This window comes from Solanum stenotomum, chromosome 7, assembly GCF_019186545.1.
Source record: "Solanum stenotomum isolate F172 chromosome 7, ASM1918654v1, whole genome shotgun sequence".
Taxonomy (NCBI): domain Eukaryota; kingdom Viridiplantae; phylum Streptophyta; class Magnoliopsida; order Solanales; family Solanaceae; genus Solanum; species Solanum stenotomum.
In genome coordinates this window covers 4,757,345-4,778,143 of record NC_064288.1, presented here as the reverse complement: position 1 = coordinate 4,778,143, position 20,799 = coordinate 4,757,345, and the positions used below count along the sequence as shown (strand labels likewise).

General features: G+C 36.5%; 1 protein-coding gene across 1 annotated transcript; it reads left to right on the top strand.

Annotated features, from left to right (window-relative positions):
• The first annotated feature begins 11,148 nt into the window (after nucleotides 1-11,148).
• Nucleotides 11,149-20,034, top strand: LOC125870290 (flowering locus K homology domain-like). Its single transcript, XM_049550691.1, has 7 exons — nucleotides 11,149-11,274; nucleotides 12,459-12,935; nucleotides 15,295-15,544; nucleotides 17,760-17,908; nucleotides 17,994-18,281; nucleotides 18,612-18,806; nucleotides 19,577-20,034. The coding sequence occupies exons 2-7, from the start codon at nucleotides 12,462-12,464 to the stop codon at nucleotides 19,745-19,747; spliced, it is 1,527 nt and encodes a 508-aa protein (XP_049406648.1). The 5' UTR covers nucleotides 11,149-11,274; nucleotides 12,459-12,461; the 3' UTR covers nucleotides 19,748-20,034.
• Nucleotides 20,035-20,799: the final 765 nt, after the last annotated feature.

Sequence of the window (20,799 nt, the reverse complement as noted above, 5' to 3'; positions counted from 1 at the left end):
CCTCCGGGGTACTATGTGATAAGAATGCATCACGAAGACTTAAAGGTAAGTTGTACAAAGTGGTGATTAGACCACCATTGTTGTATGAGAGATGTAGAGTGTTGGTCATTCAAAAATGCTTATGTTCAGATAATGAATATGAATGTAGTGGAGATGAGGATCCTCATATGTAGTGGAGATAAGGCTAGGAATTAAGCTATACACGATAAGGTGAAAGTGACATCAATGACAATTGATATGAGGGAAGCAAGTCTACAAGTCATACTAATTTAAAATATTTGGAAGGTAAATTAATAATTTGCAGTGACAAAAACTTGTTTGAGTTTTAAAATATGAATAATATCATATAAATTGAGACAGGAGGAATAAAAAAATTTATGATTAAGTAAAAGTAACAAGGAGTTTCCAGAGTTGCATGAGAACAAAATGTATAATGGATATTGTTGAGAAACTCCTCAAGGATAAAAACTACTCTTCGCAGTTATAATACATCAATTTGAACACAATAAAAAGAAGAGACGAATTGGGGCAAATTACTTCACTGATTCTCATAATGAATGTGTGTATTTATACAAGAGAGACACAAAATATCTAGCTATTAACTAATTCACAGCTGGCAATGAGTTGGACCCTTCAACTATCACTAACTAACAAAAATACATAACAATATGAATAGACCACTAAGCTAACTAACTAACTCTGACTAACTAGTGATAATTAATCAATTAATCTCAATACCCCTCCCCCCTTAAGTTGTAAGTATGGAGAACACTGACAACTTGTGTAATGCAACAAAATATTTAATGTCGGTCAATGTTTTTGTCAAGATGTCTGCCACTTGATTATCTGAGCCTATGTGATGTAATGAAATAAGGTTTGCTTGTAGTAAATTTCTCACAAAGTGACAATCTACTTCAATGTGCTTGGTCCTCTCATGAAACAATGGATTCTTAGCAATATAAGGGTTGATTAACTGTCACAAAGAATCGCTAAGCTAAACGAATTCACTTTCAAGTTTTCTCAAAGCCTTTGTACTCTACCTCTGCTGAAGACAATGATATGGTCTCATGTTTCTTGGAATTCCAATTAAAAGTAATATTACCCAAAAGCACAGTATACCCACTCACTGATTCGTGGAGTCAGGGCAAGCAGCCCAATCAGAGTGACAGTAAGCCTTTACATTGTATGATCGATCGTTTGACATGAATATGCCTAAGGTGGGGTTTGCCTTGAGATATCTCAAAAGATGGAATTCTACCCTCAGGTGAGGCTTCCTGGGGTTTTGCATAAACTGACTGATGTGTTGCATACTATAGGATATGTCCATTATGGTGTTGATTGAAAAATTTAACTTACATCTGACAATGGAGTCCCTTCCTTGGCATGTAGCTTGAATGCGAGGTCCAGTGGTGAGAGTAGACAACTATAAAAAAAAGTGGAATTTGCAGATTTAGTGTGGAAAAGAGAGTAGGTATTCAATGAGTGAGTGTAACCTCGAGAGTACAAAGATTTAGCTAGTTTGGCATACCACTCCTGGTTAGCTTGTTTCAAACTATACAATGATTTATTTAGTTTGCACACCAACCCTGATTTATTTACCACTAACCCTTGTAGGACCTCCATGTATACTTTCTCTTGCAATTCCCCATGGAGGAATACATTGTTTACATCAAGCTGGAATATACTCCATCATCTATTCTCTGTTGTAGCTAAAAAAGAAAAAGCTCTCACAGTTGCATATTAACCACTTGTGAGAATGTCTTTGCGTAATCAATTCCATCCTGCTGGGTATAGCCTTTTACCATAAGTATTCTGGACCACATAAATTACATTTGGTTTAGTAAAGGACCACATAAGTATAGTCTTTTGGTGCAGCCCCTTATTAAATAATTGTTCACAACTTGGTTTAGTAATGGGCTTGGTCTGCCAGGGGCTGCAGATGACTCATTTCTATGGGAAACAAGAAGAGATGTTGGACTGGTAATTGGTTGAGTTGCAGTTTGTGAGTCAACTGGTTGCTCAGGTAATGTGTCAGCTAGAGTATCAGTTGCATTAGTTACATTATATTCAACATGTTGCACAGTTTGTGGTTCAATTTCAACATTAACGTATCTATGAAAGGCACAGAATGCAAAGCAGAAGGGCAAAATGACACATCAGAGGTAACAACAAAAGGAAAAATATTCTTTTAAAGATCACATCTCTAAAAATATGTATTTTCTTTGTGGCTGGACCGAGGACCTTGTATCCCTTTGATCCAAAAAGGTATCCTATGAAGATATGAGGTGTGGTCCTAGCTTGAAACTCGTCTCTTTGAGACTTTGGAATAGTAGGGTAGCAGAGACACCCAAAGATTATCAAGTGAGAGTATAATGGTTTGGATTTATACAGTAGTTCATATGGACATTTCCCTTGATATGAGAAGTAAGAGCCTATTGATGATGTATGTAGCACATAACACACATTCCCCTCAGTATTTTAGTGATAGTTTGAATTGAAAAGGAAGAGCTCTGGCAGTTTTCAATAGGTATTTGTGTTTTCTTTCTACCACACCATTCTATTATGGTGTGTAGGGACAAGTTTTTTCATGGAGTATTCCCTTAGATTTTAGGAAAGATGATTTTTTGTGTTTAGGAACTCAAGTCCATTGTCTATCTTATGGACTTAACATTGGTATCAAATTAGTTTTCAACCATGGATATGAAATTTTTTATGACTGTCAGGGTGATACTTTTACATGCTAATAAGTGAGTCCATGTACATTTATTGTAATCATCAACAAAGGTTATGAAGTATTTCAGGTAAAGATTTAGTCTCCCTTATTTTCATGAAATGTCCTAGTCTGTTGTGCCACAATTCACATTAAAAGCATGAAACATATGAGAGACAAAAACAGGAGACTGGATTTTATTTCTTGCAACAACATTTTGTACAATAGGCTGTGAACAATTATTCAATCTAAATATGTTATATATAGTGGAATGTTGATGACATTGTGTTTTTACAATTACATGAGAAAGCAGGAAAAGACTTATAAGTGGGTGCACTAGGACTTGAAATGTGAGCAGGAACTTTTGAAACATCAAAAGAAACATATTTGGTATCAGAATTGTTGTTGTTCTTCAGACATTTGGAACAAAAAAAGTAGAGTCTATCTTTAGCTCCAATCTCCAAAGGCATCTTCATTGACGGGGCCTGCAGAATGCATGAAGTTTTAGTGAAAGATACAACACTATCAATATGGATTTGGAAACACAATAAATATCATACAAGATTATACTTGAAAGATGGAACATACAACACTTTATCTAAAATAATGTTTGAAGCAAGTACCGCACTACCAATTTGAATGACCTTCACCTTATAACCATTTGGTAGGGTGATCAATAAGGAAATGGAAGGCAACATATGTTGGTAAGGTTTTTCATATCAAAAGTCATATGGTTAGAGGCTCCTAAGTCTATGATCTAAGAGTCAGTCTTGTTTTTTAAATACCTATGATAGTTTACCAAAAACAACAGAGGAAGTACATACTATCATACTGAAACGACCCCAAAAATACCCGAAAATGTGCTTCGGAAACACCTATAATTGTAATTTTTATATATCTCAAAATATGTGCATAATTTCGGAAATTCGACTTCATATTCTTATTCATGGGGTCAAATTGACTGGGAGATGGGTCTAACCCGAATTTTAGAGCAACCGTATCAAAATTCGAAAATCGCTAAAAAGGCGATTTGGAGGGTCAACTTTAAAGGGGCATATCTCTTAGCACGCAAGGAAATGGAAGGGCCACAACCTATTAAATTAAAGCTCTTTGAGTTAGCTTTCCAACGCACTTGGTTTCACCTCATTCCGAGTTAGGATGACGGAGTTATAACCATTTTTGTAAAACCTGTCTGTGCAGATTTGCAATTTCCAGTGAGCTATTTTTTTTAGGCGGGTTGGGGACGTTTTTTTTTTATAAAAAGGGGATATGTCTCATACTTAGTCATTTTTTTTTAACTTCAAAAACACTCTCTAAGCCCTCTCCAAAATTCCACCAAGATCCTCAACCAAATTCAAAGATCTCAAGCTCTAATTCCGGATTCAAGACTCAATCTCAAGCTTCAATTCTCCATTCCAATCTTCATCAAAGATTCTCCAANTATGTATAAGACTTTTCCTTTTTTGTTATGTATTGACTATGAGGGTGAGCCCGGTAGTTTGTCTTGGCCCCCGCTAAGTACCCATGTTTAGAGGTGGTGTTGGACAAGTTGTGTATTATGCTTGACCTTGACTCATCTATGGTATTTATGTATCATTCCCTTTTTTTCTCTTGCTCCCTTAGTCCCGATTTCCCCTTGATTATGCTTATCGCTTATGATTATTTTAATTGCTTCCGTGACCAAGGATGTGTAATGATACGCTATGAGGCTTGTTTGGGGTTCCTTCGGGTTCCCTATTCGCCAGTCACGTCTAGGCCCTAGGCTTGGGTCGTGACACATACCTGCAAAGTTCATATTGCCTTTCACAAGATCCATATTTCTGTCCTTATCTCCATGTTTATCAACTTGAAAATGTTGTAGCAGATTTACAAATTGCTCATATTGTCAATCTAGAATTTTGTTTATCAGTCATACCTATATGTCCTTCACTCACAGTTGGCTTCAAATTGGGTGAAAAACCATGTACGTCAGTCATAAGACATTTATCTTTATTGAACCTGAGATTTTGATTATTGTTTCGATAGCCATTCTGAAAATTCTGATGATTGTTACTTGAGTTCTGATTATTTTTGTAGGAACTCTGGTTGTTTACATGTGAATATCCATTGAATTTATAACATTTGTCCTTTGTATGGTCTGGCTTTTTGCAATAGTCACACACTACACGAAGCTTATTCCGATTGTAAGTGGTGGCTTGAGAATAGCTGGCTCTAAAAGTGTTGTTACCAGTTGACGAATAGTTTTGTCGAGGAGGTCTGGAGGTGCTTGCTCCTCCTGAACCATTCACATTGAATGAAGTTGACTCCATGATCATTTTTCCAGACCTACTTGCATTGAGTGATGTAGAATCCATGAACAATTGATTGTTGGGCTTAATCTCTCTTTGCTTTTCATCTGGTACCAACATGGAGAAGGTTTGTGCCATTAATGGCAACAGATTCATCATAATGATGTTGCCTTGAACTATAGTATATACCTTGTTTAATCCCATAAGAAACTAAATTAATATCCTATCTTGTTCAATTTTAAAAATACTTTTCTTGGCCCCACAACTGCAATTGCAACTACATTGAGTCTTAACATGAAGAGTGCAAGTTCTTACCACAATCTCTTCATTCTAGTGTAGTAGGTTGTTGTGATATCCAATGTGCCTTGAGACAATTCATTTATCTCCCTTTGAATTTGATAGAGTTTTGCTCCATTCATTTGGTCATAGTGATCCTCTAATTCTCTCCATTACTCGAATGAGTCACTCACATATTCCACTCTGTCCACAATTTCTTTTGCAAGTACATTTAGAATTCATGTCATGACCATATCATCACACCTTTCCCATTATCGATATTGTGATTTCCATGGATCTGGCTTCTTACACTCCCCATTAAAAGGAACATGTACTAATGAGGCACCTAGATTATTAGAAAGGTGCATATATAAGGAAGAGCTAGCATCGTCTCTATTAACACCATTAGCATTCGAACCATTAGCAATATTCAATTGTTCACCAATTTCAACCACCATTGTAGATCGAATTTTGATTTTCTGAAAATAGATTTTAACAAAGAAAAACGAAGATCTAGANTTTCCCATTATCGATATTGTGATTTCCATGGATCTGGCTTCTTACACTCCCCATTGAAAGGAACATGTACTAATGAGGCACCTAGATTATTAGAAGGGTGCATGTATAAGGAAGAGCTAGCATCGTCTCTATTAACACCATTAGTGTAACGACCCGAGAGCACCCCCTAGTCGTAACACGGCGTACTCGACCTCTCGGAGGTCTTATACAAGCCCTTAGCATATCATGAACATTAAAGAATATGAAAATAGCGGAAAATTTAAAACTTTTCTTTACAATCGAAGTCTATAAAAAATAAGAGAGAGTCTATGACACTATGTCTCAAATCATCTATAACATTTAGAATAACAACTCTTTCATAACAACTTAGGGACACGACCCTTACACAAGGCTAAGGACATAAAACATAAAGACATAATGACATAAGTGTACGAGGTAGGTTCATCCTCAAAACTATGAGGACTCCCCAAGTCTTCATTTCCAAGCTCCTTAGAAACCTAACTTCCATGCATAAGACATCACATCACCAAACCCTACACTTTGTAAAAATGTAGAAGAAATATGGGTTAGTATAACACACGTACTAAGTATGGAAGCCATGCATATAAACCATTAAAACATGCATAAAGGGGACATTTAGTTGAAACCATGCTTTATGCACTTTTGAACATCTTCTTGAAAGAGTTGAAGAATCATAAGTCATAGACAACTCACATATAGTTCATCAAAGCACAAGGGTAATAAACATCACCATAGGCATAGTCTCTAATCATAGTCATAGTGCACATATCACTCATTACAAGACATAATACTCATGCATAGTCAACATCGAGGTCATTGCATCATAATAGAGTAATCACATAAGTAACCCTAGGTTCTACTTGTGCAATGCATAGGTAGGGTCCATAGTCCTACTTACAATAAGTATTACCTTTGGATCACCATGCTATACTTATCATACATTAGTCTTATCGATAGTTCATATACGTAGTAAGGTGACATTCACAAACATTAGTTCAAATCAAGAAACGTCAATCATTAACATAATACAATTAAAGCATGCATTATTCATAATCTTCATAATAAGATAGAACAACACCATTAAGTCATAGTTCATACAACATGTTCATGTCGTACATCTTAGTCATAATTCAAATAGTCCATATCATAGGTAAAACATCTTCATAATGATCATACATAACATAGCTTCAACATACATAAGTCATAATCATCATAATCATAAGAGAAATACTACTACAACCATCCCTTAGGATTCCACAAGTGCAATGTGCAAGAGAAGTCCCATACCCTCCCTTACACTATGTAGAAACCCTTAAGAAAGCCCTAGCAAGAGTTCACACCTTTCATACCTTCATTTACTTTTACATTAGGGAAATATTGCAATAACCGACATAGACCATGAGAGCTACATGGAATCCACTGTTCTACTCCCACACCAAAAAGAGAGGGTTAACACTTGCCTAAGGTGTAACCATTCATACATAGCTATCTAGGTGGATCCACTAAGCTAGAGTCCTGTGTGGGGATTTCCATATCATGAGACAACACATACCGTGGGTAATCTGGACTTGCTAAACGCGAGGAAACCCATGTGCGGAGCCGAACTTACTAAATGTGAGACCCCCATCTCATTTACATGCCCTTTCGGTGCTAAGCATTTAATTCCCTTTTGTAATCATCTTTAGTCATCACATAAGTTCACATTAGCCTTTACTAGACTCTTATGTAGACATCTTACCATAATAGCTCATATGTGTTCATAAGTGAGTAACAATTCTTTCACCTTAGAAACACTTAGCAAGTGAGTAAACCTTTCACTTTACATTATATTATAATCATGAGAGCTGCCTTTCAATCATATAACAATCATACCATAACATACATACATGCTTCATAACTAATTCAAGTGTAAAGTGTTAAGGATGAGGAAACTAGGTCATCAACACCAAAAAAACACATTAGGTATAACATCATTACAATCTAAGTGATTCACCTTTCATCAAGAACCTTCATCATGTGAGAATGACCTTTCACATTATCATACCATGCATAACATAAACTAGTTTAGAGTACAATTGAGGAAACCTTTCAAGAGACTCACATTCATTACATTAGTCAATAGCTTCATTCATTCATGTGTGTGTACATGTGTGAGAAAGCCTTTCACATAAAACACCTTTACTCATAGCATGTTCATATTGTGTTAACAAGAATTACCTTCAATTCAACATAACAACAATAATACCAACATCTCACAACATTCATACTTGCATTGCATCTCATCATAACATGCTCAATTACCAACTAGGGTTAGAGGGAAGAGGGAACCATCATCCAACTTCATCATACATGAATTAAGCAAGTACATTCAACAATACATAAAGAATCACATTGATATCATCTCCTCATAGCCTTGAAGGCCCTATTCAAGACTTAACCCTAATTCCATAGTAATCATACATAATTTAGGGTAATATCATCATACAAACATGAATTACATAACATTACATTTAATTCATAGCCTTCAATTAATATCTAACACAAACTAGGGTTAGAATTGGAGGAAGAAGGGGAAACATGGGTCTCATGGGGGGATTCTTCAAAAATCACCAACACTACATGAATGCATCCATAATTGTTCATATATCATCAATCAAAATCAGTTTATAACAACAATTCAACATTTAGAAAGAAGACCCACGTTTTTGGATTGAAATCTACAATTTGGGGGATTTTGAAAACCATCTTTGGAAGGACCTCTTGGGGAAAGGGATCCCAAGAGTGAAGAGCAACCATACCTTAGTTAAACCCTATGAATTTCGTGTGAAACCTCCCATCTACAAGCCCTTGCTAAGCTCCTTCCAAGTTCTTCAATGGAGTCTTGAGTTGAGAGAGTTTTGAGAGAGCGAATTTTGGGAGGGAAAAGAATTGGGTTATGTTTTGGGGTCTTGACTTGTGGTGAATTAATGGATTAGTTTAGGGTCCTATAAGCTTATATAGTCCATTAATTAACCACCTAACCGACCTCCTTTAACCCCTAGTTAATAACTAATTAAAACATTAACCCCCTTCTTAACTAAAAACTTTATAAAACTGGCAGCATCTACGCCCTCCACCTACGGACTGTAGGTGGAGTCACGGACCGTCGTTTGGCCTTCGTAGTTCTGACAGTGCTTCACTATTTCAGAAATAACTTTTTACTCCAAGATCGGAATAGGGAAAACTCGGTGGCGTTGGAAAGAGGACTCAGACCTTTCATTGGATAGGTAATGCCCACCTAATTCGTTTTGAGCTATGAGATATGACCATCTAAAGTTGACCCTCACTCCTAACTTAAAACTAAAAACTTTTTTTAGGGGACTGTTTTGAGGGTCTTGGTTCTAAATGATTTCATGACTTAGCTTAAGGTCTTGATAGCTTATAAAGGTGAGTAATCAACTAGCTAAACAAACCCTTAAGCCCTTAGTCAATTAACTAACTTAATCCCTAATCACCAACTTAAGACTAGAAGGCTGGAAATTGGCAGCACCTACGGCCACCCACCTACGGACCGTAAGTGGAGTTACGACCCGTGCTGTGCTCTCGTCATTTGGTTCAGAGAGGGGGATTGGGGAATTCTTGGTGGAGAAACTAAGTCTCAACCCACGAGACCTACCTACGGGGCGTAGGTCAAGTGATGGCCCGTCACTGCCCTTCGTAGGTCAAGCTGTTTTTTGACAGCTTTTGGCCAAAGGTTGGGTCCTCCTCAAGGACCTCTTGGGGGGTCGTACCCGGTCGTTTGGACCCTAAACATGTCCATCTATGAATAAGAGTCACTCCTATGGGTTTTTGACCTCAAACAACACACCAAACACCACGACAAGACACTAGCACCAAAGACTAGTTTCTGGACGTCATGGTCGTTTCTTGACGTTTGACCTCTAAAGTCACCAAACTAACTTCAATAGCCATTTTTCATCATTTAAACATGTTTCCAACCTTAAACTAACATGTGATGCTCTAGGTCAACCTAATAGATTCAGTCAAGCCTTAGCTAGGTCTTACTAGTTTCGTACGGGGCATTACAATTAACATTCGAACCATTAGCAATATTCAATTGTTCACCAATTTCAACCACCATTGTAGATCGAATTTTGATTTTCTGAAAATAGATTTTAACAAAGAAAAACGAAGATCTAGATGTGTATACACAACAACCCGATCAATAACAGAAAATCAACCTAACAAATACAATATCACAACCCTAAATTGAAGATCTGGAAACAAAATTGAAGATCTACAAACAAAATTGTAGTGAAATTGAAAGTGAGAAGAAACAGATCGAGAAGATAGTACCAGTCAAATCGAGCTCAAAGCTCTAATACCATGTTGAGAGAACTCCTCAAGAAGAAAAACTGCTCATCACGGTCGTAATTCGTCAGAATGAAGACAGAGAAGAAGAGACGAATTGGGGAAAATTACTTCACTGATTCTCATTATGAATGTGTATATTTATACAAGAGAAACACAAAATATCTAGCTAGTAACTAACTCAAAGCTGACAATGAGCTAACCTTTCCACTATCACTAACTAACAGAAAATAATTAACAATATGAACAGACCACTAAGCTAACTAACTAACTCTAACTAAGTGATAATTAATCAATTAATCTCAATAGACATGATGTATTCCATCATTTTTTCTAATTGAAACTTTTCGATTTTTGTGATACACTACAAAAGTGTCCATCTTAAATCTTGGAGACAAAATTGTTGTCGTGTCTACCTCAATTATAGCTAAAGAACTGAAGTAGAAGCAATAAACAATGGCTAACCTCAACTATAGCTAAGATATGATCTACTTTCTAGAGTCTAATCTAATTTTAAGGTGCAATTATCCATATTGTTAAATTTATTTTTAGTGAATAGTGTAATTTTTAGTATTGCAATTTTTAAAATTTGAAGAGTCTCATATTTATCTTTCGTTAAATCTTCTTTTAACAATTCCGATCCAATCTAATAGGCTGATTTTATTAATATTAAATTATTTAACAGAATCAAAATTCGGGATCATTTATTTGGTGGAATAAGTTATTTCATCATGTATATGAGATAACTTATTCCATCACTAAGGTATCTAAATAACCTTGCGTTTTATATTTGGAATTATTATACCTTATACCTTACACTAAACGACTTTGAAGTGTCAAAATTGCTCACGAGCAATTGAAAGGACTATTTTGAAACTACACCAAACTAAGCAATCATTTCTGTCATTTTCTTTCAATTTGAAAGTCCAAATTGACAATATAATAGAAGTACGAGTAGTATACAGAAATTATCCAAAAATACCAGCTCCCTCATTATATAAAACCTAGTGTCCCTACTCCTGTCAGTCTTTGGCAATTCTTCCTTCTCCCGCTCTTCTTCACAGTTCGCACTCAAATCTCCTTCTTCCATTGCGCAAACTTTCTGTCTCTGTAAGTATTTCATACTAACCATATTCAATTTACGAATCTCGCATATTAAATCTATGTTTTTCTGTGTGTTCGCTTATGTTTATATCCAATTGTTGTCAATTTTCCTGTTTGTGGGAGGGTTTAGGATTGTTTCTGTGTTTCAGGATGATGTGTTTTTTAGTTTTGGGGAAAGAGATGGTTCTAAAAGGTTTCAGAATTGCGGGATTTTTGAATTAGGGTTTTAAAACTTCAGGGAGCGTTGGTAAAACACCAGGGTGATCGTGCGATGCTTTGGGTTTGTCTGAGTTTTTGGCAACGTAGGATTCCCAAGGTGTTAGGGTTTTAGATTTTACAAGTTTTAGACGTAGGTTTCTTTTGTAACGAGAAATCTACAGTTTCCAACTATGTTGCACGAACTCTCCAAAAATGTTGCCGCATCCGTGTTGGATCCTCCTAAAATGCACCACTTTTGGAGAATTTGACACATTTGATGGCATTTTTGATGAGTCCAAGCAACATAGGTTTCTAGTAGATAATGCACCCACCGTCTAATCTTCTCGTCCAAATACAAGAGTAGGTCACCATTACTCCATTAGAATTTCGACTTGTGAAGTGGCATCTTATTTGTATTTACCTTTGCAGTTGAACCTAAGCCTTGGGGGCTTTCTAAACTTGGTACTAGAGGATGATTTCGACCAAGGAAATGTGGTAGTTTGTTAGAAGGTATTGGGTTTCGTGACTTAGAACTTCAGTATGATTTTTGCTCTCGAGAATGCTAGGCTCATGATTGAGAATTTTTTGGGGTCAGTGATGCATGCATGATAAAGTTGATTTTGCGTGTTTGATTCTATCGGGGTTGGTTCCAGCTTGGGTTTCAACTTTTTGGTTATTCTCAGTGCTTTATAGTGGGTCCACAGGGTCTAATATTGTGTTTTTCCTGAGCTTCCACCTTGTTTCACTGTTTTAGTTTTGATGTTCTAGTTTCTTGAAAATTTCTATGGAGATTATATTAGTACGGATGCACATTTTTCTATCTTTTTTCTTATATTTTGGGCAAGCATTGCATACCAACTTCATGAAGGCAAACTGTTATGTTCCAGCTTCTGCACACGTGAAATGCAGGAGGCCTTTCAGAGTTCAATAGTTCATTCAGCCAATTGCTGTAGCTGGATATTTTTCTAAATGTCTTTTTGTTTTTCTTCCAGGAAATGGCTGATGAAAATTTTGAGCAGCCTGAGATGGGTAACTTGCATGACACAGAAAACATGGATAATATGAATAGTGTTCAAGACAATGATAATGTGAACGACAAGGATAATGTGCACGACACCAATCATGTGCACGATGCTGATCATGTGCACGATGCTGATCACGTGCACGATGCTGATCATGTGCATAACATGAATAATAGTCATGACTCAGAAACCATTCCTGCTGTGAATAATGCACCTGAGGAGACACATCATTCTGAAGAGGTCAAAGTTACTCCAACTGATGCAGGAACTGGCGAAGAAAAAAAATGGCCGGGCTGGCCAGGACAAAATGTTTTCAGAATGTTGATTCCTATTCAGAAGGTTGGTGGTGTTATTGGTCGCAAAGGAGAGTATATTAAGAAGACCTGTGAGGAGACAAAAGCTCGCATCAAGGTTCTTGATGGTCCTCCTGGGACCACTGAAAGAGCTGTAAGTTGCTGATAGATATTGTCATTTTCACTATTTAGGATCTACATAATTATGGATATCTTTTGTATAAATATATGCATTCTAATGATGTGAAATTATTTCCATGAGATAATCTATGTTGCTGTAGCAGAAAGCTACATGCTTCATTTGTCTGACTGTTTGTGAACTGTCTTTATAGCTTGCACTTGTTAATATAGGCATCCTTGTGTGAGCTTCACCCTCCTGCATGCATGTAGGATTATGATTATTTATCTTTTCAAGTCTTGCAAGTTACCAGTCAATTCAGCGGTTTTCATGCAATAGTTTAAGGTTGATCTACAAATGTTAATACTACTATTTGTACTGCTTGCTTATGGTGAATTCTTCATTTAGTAAAAATGCTTGCTCATGGGGAATGATTTTAGATATTGGTGTTTCATGATTTTTACTTAGACTCATTTATTATTTATGTTGTACGAAGTAGAGATTCCTTACCCACTTGCCCCACATACCCAAAAAGAAAGAATATAGGTTCATGGAATCCCTTTAGGCTCAGCTCTACCTTGAGTTTAGATGCTATTGTAAGCCAATTGAAATGGTGTTAACAACAGTGTTGTACTCCCTCCAGACTACTGTGCTCGTCATCCTTAAAATAGATGGTCCAAATAAGTTGTCATTTTAGAAAATCGAGATATAATTGAGTACATTCTTTCCATTTTACCCTTAGTAATAATCATTTTTGGAAGTAGTAAACATTGACTAATTAGCATAGAAAGCCTAAATGAAGAACACACTCCAATATTGTGATTTCTTAGATCAACTCTCTTTTTATTTATTGAAAAGAGATTAAAGAGAGAATAATTATTGAGGAGACATCAACATTTTAAATGATTAAAGATAATAAATAAGGGTATGATAGTCAAAATATATAGTTTCTTAAGGGGTATGTAAACCAAAAATGTAACAAGTAATGTGGTCCGGGGGGAGTAGTGATTAATCTTACATGTAATCTACGTAAAGGAAAGAACTAAAAATCAATTAGCAATGTTGATAGTATCAACTATCACAGAAAATAAAGTGAGGGAGAACTGGTAAGAATAAGTAAGATACAAATTGAACAGTAATTATGCTCAATTTCTTTAACTTCATGAGAGAATTTTAAGTATTATTCAACTAATTGAACAATAACTATGACTAACTTCTTCTAAATGGGTGAAAAACAAGACTTTAACACAACCAAAATGATTGAGAGTTTCTTTGTCATAGTAACCAACATGAGTGTGTGCAGGTTCTTGCCCATGTAAGGAAACATTTCAATGAAAGTGGTCTATGCTAGAAGAACCAAGATCGGGACTGCAGTCATCAACATTGAGCATTACAAGTGTTGTAAAGTTGTTCTGACAATCCATGAGAATTGCCTTGATTCACTATCAGTTCCAAGAAGCATTGCACTATGTCTGGTAACTTCAAAACTTGGTCGGTTGGTGTCTTGCCAGAAGGTGTTGCACTGTATAAAAGAGGAAGTTAACAAATGTAACTAACAACTTGCAGGACGTAACTTCCCCATGAAAAACATTTAAAAAGACTTATAATAAATCACTAAATAGAAGATTATATGCTGGGATATAGTTGAGCAAAAAGCTTAGAAAAAGAATTTGTCTTTTTTAATTTACGAAAAATGGCCTGAAATATTGCAACAACGGTTTTATAGTCTATCCAGAAGGATCCAAAATTTGCTTTTATATTTCTGTGGGTATGCCTAGCCAAATAGTAAACAAATGAGCAACTGGATCCATATTTAACAATTCATATGGTATTAAAAGGTTTAAATAGGCATTTTAATAAGTGGGCATATCCATAGGAATTCAGGCTCAATAGTTTATAAATGTAAATACACTTGTTGTAAAGTGCCCATGTCCTATCAAAATGCTTGATTTTTGTATGAGGCCTATCGAATGCCTGTTGATTTACTTATAAATTGTAGTTCTAGTACGATCTTACTTTATTAAAGTCCCTCTTAAAAAGTTCACTGCAAGGAATCTCTTATTTTCATTTTTGAAGGGATGGGTTGTTCGGTAGTTTGTTGGAAAATGAGCTGGCAATAATTATAAAACCGGCATATTGGGCTCTGTATTCTCACTTGATTTTGGCAGTTTTTCCTGGAAGCTTTTGTTCTTAGCTCTTCTAATCTGCTTATCAGACCAGAAGACAACACTATACTTTCTGATGCTGCATTATCTGTGTAATCAACTGTGATATGATTGAACCCTGAATAAGTGAACATACTGTCAATAGTCATCGGGCTTTGACAAAAGTTGAGTAAGCGCATATTTTCCTTATAACTTGCTGCCCATGGATTGATAGTTCTTTTTTGTCATAGGTGATGATATCTGCAAAAGAAGAGCCAAGCCTATTAATTCCGCCAGCTATGGATGGTCTTTTGAAGGTTCACAAGCAGATTGTTGATGTAGACTCTGATTCAGCTAATGCTCCACCAGGCTCTGGGAGGTCAGTCACGACAAGACTGCTTGTGGCAGCCTCACAGGCTGGAAACTTGATTGGGAAACAGGGTAGCACTATTAAGTCTATTCAAGATACATCTCAGTGCACCATTCGAGTGGTTGGACAAGGTGCTTCTCTCTTTAATTTAGATATCCTTGTCTCGTGTTGTTTCCTTGAGAATTTGATCCTTCTTGCTACTGATCCCCTTGTCATTTGAGTCCCTAATAGCCTTGTAATGCTGTCAAGCTATAGGGTATTTCAAGAGAAATTTGGCACTGTTGATATTCTTGATATAGGATAAGGATGTGTTTTAACGTGAGCTCTCATAATTTGGGCAAGTGCACATTGGCTAACTAGGTCTCTAATCTGTATTATGGCGAAGAAATTAGGAAGACTCTTGAGCATCTAATAAGGGTTTACTGCTCACTCCAGCATTGTCAAAAGTGAAATGTGAAGGGGAAGTGCCATGGGTTGTTGCTGAACTTCAATTGTAAAGCACTTACTAGAGAAAGGCACAAATGTAAAAAACAACGTGCAATATAAGGAAGATAACTAAATTTCCTGATAAAAAAAACTGATTGTGGACTAAGGAAGTAAGGAACTAGAAAATATGAAGTCTTTCATAAAAAAATTGGAATATATAAAGTAAAAAAATGATGTTAGTCAAGTGTGGAAACTATTTCAAATTTTAGTTGAGATGAAACAATATAGTTGTAAGTTTCTAATTCAAATTTAGCAGTTAAGATGAAACAATATAGCTGTAAGTTTCTAATTTCATATTTAGCAGTTGGGTTTTTATACTTTTTAGTTTTCCGTTCTTAATTACCTGCATGTTTGCACAAGTAGAAGATTATATAATCTTATTAACCAGTGAAATTACAAATCATATTTAGTGTGTTTTTTTCCGTTTGTCCCTGCTCTGAAATGTTGCTTAAGCAAGACAAAGCGCAAACCTGCTCCCACCTAGTCCCAGAGCTTGAACTCATCTCAAGTGAGCCTGTAACAACATTGGTTGAATGAATGAGTTTCCAAATATACATATGCTCTCTTATTGTCAATTTCATATGTTAGTAGAACATGTGGAATTAATACATTTCTTATCCATTTTGATTTTGCTTGTTGTAAATCGCCCAAAGTGGTGAAATGATTTAAGCTAAGCCAGGACAATTTGCTAGCTGAAAAGTTATTTATGGATATATCCTTCTCTATAGTTATTTTTCAAGGAAAAGATATGTCAACTTAAAATGACACAAGGGAGGGGTAGCTTAGTGAAAAGACCCTTCATTCTCATCTAGAAGGTTAGTTTGAGTCATCAAGGGAAGCTAAGACTTTCACCTCTGACCAGGAGTTTGGTGGTTATAATCACTAAGGGAACTAAAGCTAAGACTTCCACCTCTAACCAGGAGTTTGGTGGTTATAGTCATTAAGGGATTTAAGTGTAAAAAGCCACAGCTTGGCTCCGTGTGAGAGGTTTTGGTGGGGTTTGTGAAGTGGGGTTACTATAACAAAAACAAAAGAACTTATGTGTGCTTAATATGGTGTATGATTCTTGTGGATAAGATGTAGGTATATTGATAGCCCTTTTGGACTTTCTTGAAAGGCTTGTTCATATTGGATTTTTGTGAAGACCATATCGTTAACAATAAACTTTGCTTCTAGGATCCAATTTGCTTTTGGACTTCTTGAGAATCTTCTCAACCCTACAGTTTTCACCTCCTTAAAACTTAAAAGGACTTCTTGGAATTCTTTAAATTAGGGACTTACTTAAGATTCCTCACCTTTTCTCATCTCTTTTTGTGAACCACTATGATCTCGAGCTGGCTTTAGGTGGGTACATGGGTCCTAAAAGGACATGGAGCTAATACTGGCTCAAGTGTATAAACATTAAATTGTATTGGCAAATATTTTGCTTTTATATATTACCCTTTTTTTATTAAAAAAAGTTTACCAGTAATGCTAGTGAATATTGTGCGTGTTATTCGTCGTTATTGAAATAAACAAAAACTAAGATAGTGATAATTCTAGATGTTGAAAATTTAGAAACCTGAATTTGTTGGTCAAAAGATAGGAAAGCAGATAAAGCTGTGGAGGAACAATCAAAGTAAGGTAACTACTCTGAGGAAGAATAACACATAGTTTCTGGTCCTTTTGGTTAGTTTCCTTTGTCTTGTTTGCTTCTTGAATTATATAATAATTAAGAAAGGACTATGTCGGAACTTAGTAAAGCTTGTTTGTTGTGAAGTCAAGTGGTACACAGTTGTGTCGTGTGTGTTATTCTAATTTCTCCTTTTTTCCTTCTGGAAATGTTATCATATGTTTGATTCCATCAACTGAATTCTGCAGAGCACCTTCCACTTTTTGCTCTTCCTGATGATAATGTTGTTGAGATACAAGGAGAGCCTGCCGGGGTGCATAAAGCAGTTGAATTGGTTGCTTCACATCTCAGGAAATTTTTAGTTGATCATAGTGTAGTTGGATTATTTGAGATGCAAGTAAGTCTACACTCTGGTTTTGCTGGAATGTTACCTTCGTAATATTTATTTATTTTTGAAATTATGACTTGTCTTGTCTGCTCAGATGCAAATGCCAAATGCTCGATCAAATCAGAACAGGCCTCCAGCTGGACCTACTCAGTCATGGACCCCTCCTCCATCCAGTTTTCCTGGGAGTGCTGGGGGTGGATCTGGTTTTGGACCCAACACTCGGTACATGCCGCCTGCACGACAATTTGATAATTATTTTCCACCGGTAGACATGCCACCGTTGGAAAAAAAGCCTCGTCAGGGCCCCTCTCCTTATAGTAGAGATGCTTCAATGGGAACTTATGGTACAAATGTGCAAACACAACAATCTATGGTTACAAAGGTGTGCTCTTTTTCTGCATTCAATCTGTTGAATGCAACTACTGACCTAATTTACACATTCTCTGCAAACATGAGATAATTTGGGGAGTTGGACTCTGATCTTGATTAATGAATCACCCAACAAAGGTGCATGAAGAGGTGGCATATAAGTCATGCTATATATGTTACACGTGATAAGTATTAGATGGCCTTTTATGGATACTACTGAATAGATCTGTCCAGTTGCCAGCAGTGTCTTGCCTTCTTTTTTAGACCTTCAATTCTTATTTATATAGTACTTCAATGTTCTGTTATCTGATGCTCCTTTTCCTTGATGTATTTTCTTTTGAAGGTCACCCAAAACATGCAAATTCCTCTGTCCTATGCTGATGCTGTTATCGGGACCTCTGGTTCAAATATTAGCTATATTCGTCGGGCCAGTGGTGCGTCTATTGCAATTCAAGAAACAAGGGGTGTTCCTGGTGAGATGACTGTTGAGATAACTGGATCTGCATCACAGGTGCAAACAGCTCAGCAATTAATTCAGGTAATATCTTCTGATAATTTAATTATTGAACTTCAATTTACCTTTTGGAAATCCAACAGTGGTGGTGCTGTTTCTGGGTGTGACATAGATATGGGATTCAAATTCTCAGCCAATTAGGTTTATTTGGCATGGTTGGAGAAGTGAAGGGCTAGCTGTGCTGGGGGAGGGTGTTGCAAAGTTTTTTGTTAAACTGGAGTAGAGAAGTAGAGAGGGAGGTGGTGGTACCATGTTGCAGGAGGGGATCAGTTAAAAAGGTGTGATCACAAGGCGAGATGCTTTACCTACCATGAGGGACGGGGTGCAATCCCCAAGGCATGGGGCATAAGCCCATCAATTAATCTATGAGTAGTTATAAACTAATAAAATCAGCATAAATTACCATAAATTGTGAAAATACATAAAAAAAAATAATCCAAAAATTGAAAAATTACCAAAAAATGTAGGAAAAAGTTATACATGTTTCCTGTTGACACTTTTGTCCACTTCCAGTATATAGGAGCATACTAACATGCACATATGTTCAATACAGAAGAGTAAAATGACTGATGTACAAATTAAAATCATTTTAAAAACCCAAGCATCAAATGGAAAAAATGCTTCTCTTGATCAATGATTCTGAATCTCCAAGCAAAACTATCTTCGCTACCATTTCCAGAAGCCCCATTGTCACTTGTGAATGTGAGCTTTATGTTTAACTTCCAAAGAAGAGTTTGCCATATCAGTCTTTCTTAGAAATGCATTGTGTTCTTACCATCCTCCTTATGGTGCAGAATTCTGTTGCTGATGCTGCCAGCTCAATGCAGAACATGGCAGCTGGACCACCTTCCCAAGGTTATTATCCTCATTCTCAAGGTCCTGTATACACTTCACCATCAGGTGACCCTGGCCATCCATCTGGTGCTGATTATGGTTCCATGTATGGATCCAGCTATGGTTATTGATGGATATCCTGCTCAAGACAAGTCATGGTTACAATCATGAGATCTTAAGTCATCAGCTGTTTAGAAAGTTTTGTTTTCAGTTAGCTGTTTCATGAATAGTAGTAGTGGTGGATGCATTAGGTATTTAGGTGGAAGTGCTGGTTGGTTTACCTGTAGTTTTTTACATTCCGTTTTGAAATTATTCATATATCGCACCGAGTAAGTATGATGTTTCACCTCAGTTATACAGCGAACTCATATTAGATGTGTTCAGGCTAAGAGATGAAAAAGAATTGCTTTCCTTTTCATGGACAAGATGCTTTTTAGTTTGAAATCATTAATTAGCTATGGATGGCTTCGGCATCTTTGGGTGCTTTTCTAAATTTACATCGTGTGAGTTTTGCTGTTGTGATAGCTCTATGCTCGTGCTTTCACATAAGGGGTTGCCAAAGTATTGAAATGGGTTAACAGCATATATATGGTCCATAATAATAGCCAAAATCCATCTTCTTTCCTCTCCATGTCTGCTTGTATGGCATTGTTTCATGTATATAATGACTCTTTTATTACACTCTTCTCTTTTCTGTGAAGGAGGTAGTTTTGACAATGGTTCCTTGACTGACTTCACAATCAATAGAGCCTAAGCACGTCAATGACCAAGATGAGCAACAGTTCTGCATATCTGTTAGGGAGAGGGATGTTTCCATATGTGTAGGAGAGCCATGCAAACTTTACTGCCTAGACTCGGTCGATGTTTTCGTACAAGTTTTGACATTTCGAAATCTCTTAACCCAAGCATCAATTTGAAATAGGATATCATGCCTGTTGTCTACAAACAGTTGCTGAGGATAGTTGTCTGGAGCAGATCCATGATTTTAAATTAGTGGAACGCTGCATCTTTAAGACTCTGCAATGGACATATCCAGTTACTATTCATGTAATCATGTTATTGGTGGACGAGGAGTTGAAGGGAGGGGGAAATTAGCGGTGATATAACAAACCCTGCCAATCTACCCCATAATCAGACTTGATTGACACATAAATAAATTGCAATATGACTAACCAGGGTCAAG

What these genes read in the sequence shown, in the direction of transcription:
- LOC125870290 (XM_049550691.1), top strand. Translation starts at nt 12,462, where the DNA reads ATGGCTGATGAAAATTTTGAGCAGCCTGAGATGGGTAACTTGCATGAC. An exon ending in CTGGGACCACTGAAAGAGCT is followed by an intron (nt 12,936 to 15,294) that starts GTAAGTTGCTGA and finishes TTTTTGTCATAG; the next exon opens with GTGATGATATCTGCAAAAGA. An exon ending in CATTCGAGTGGTTGGACAAG is followed by an intron (nt 15,545 to 17,759) that starts GTGCTTCTCTCT and finishes TGAATTCTGCAG; the next exon opens with AGCACCTTCCACTTTTTGCT.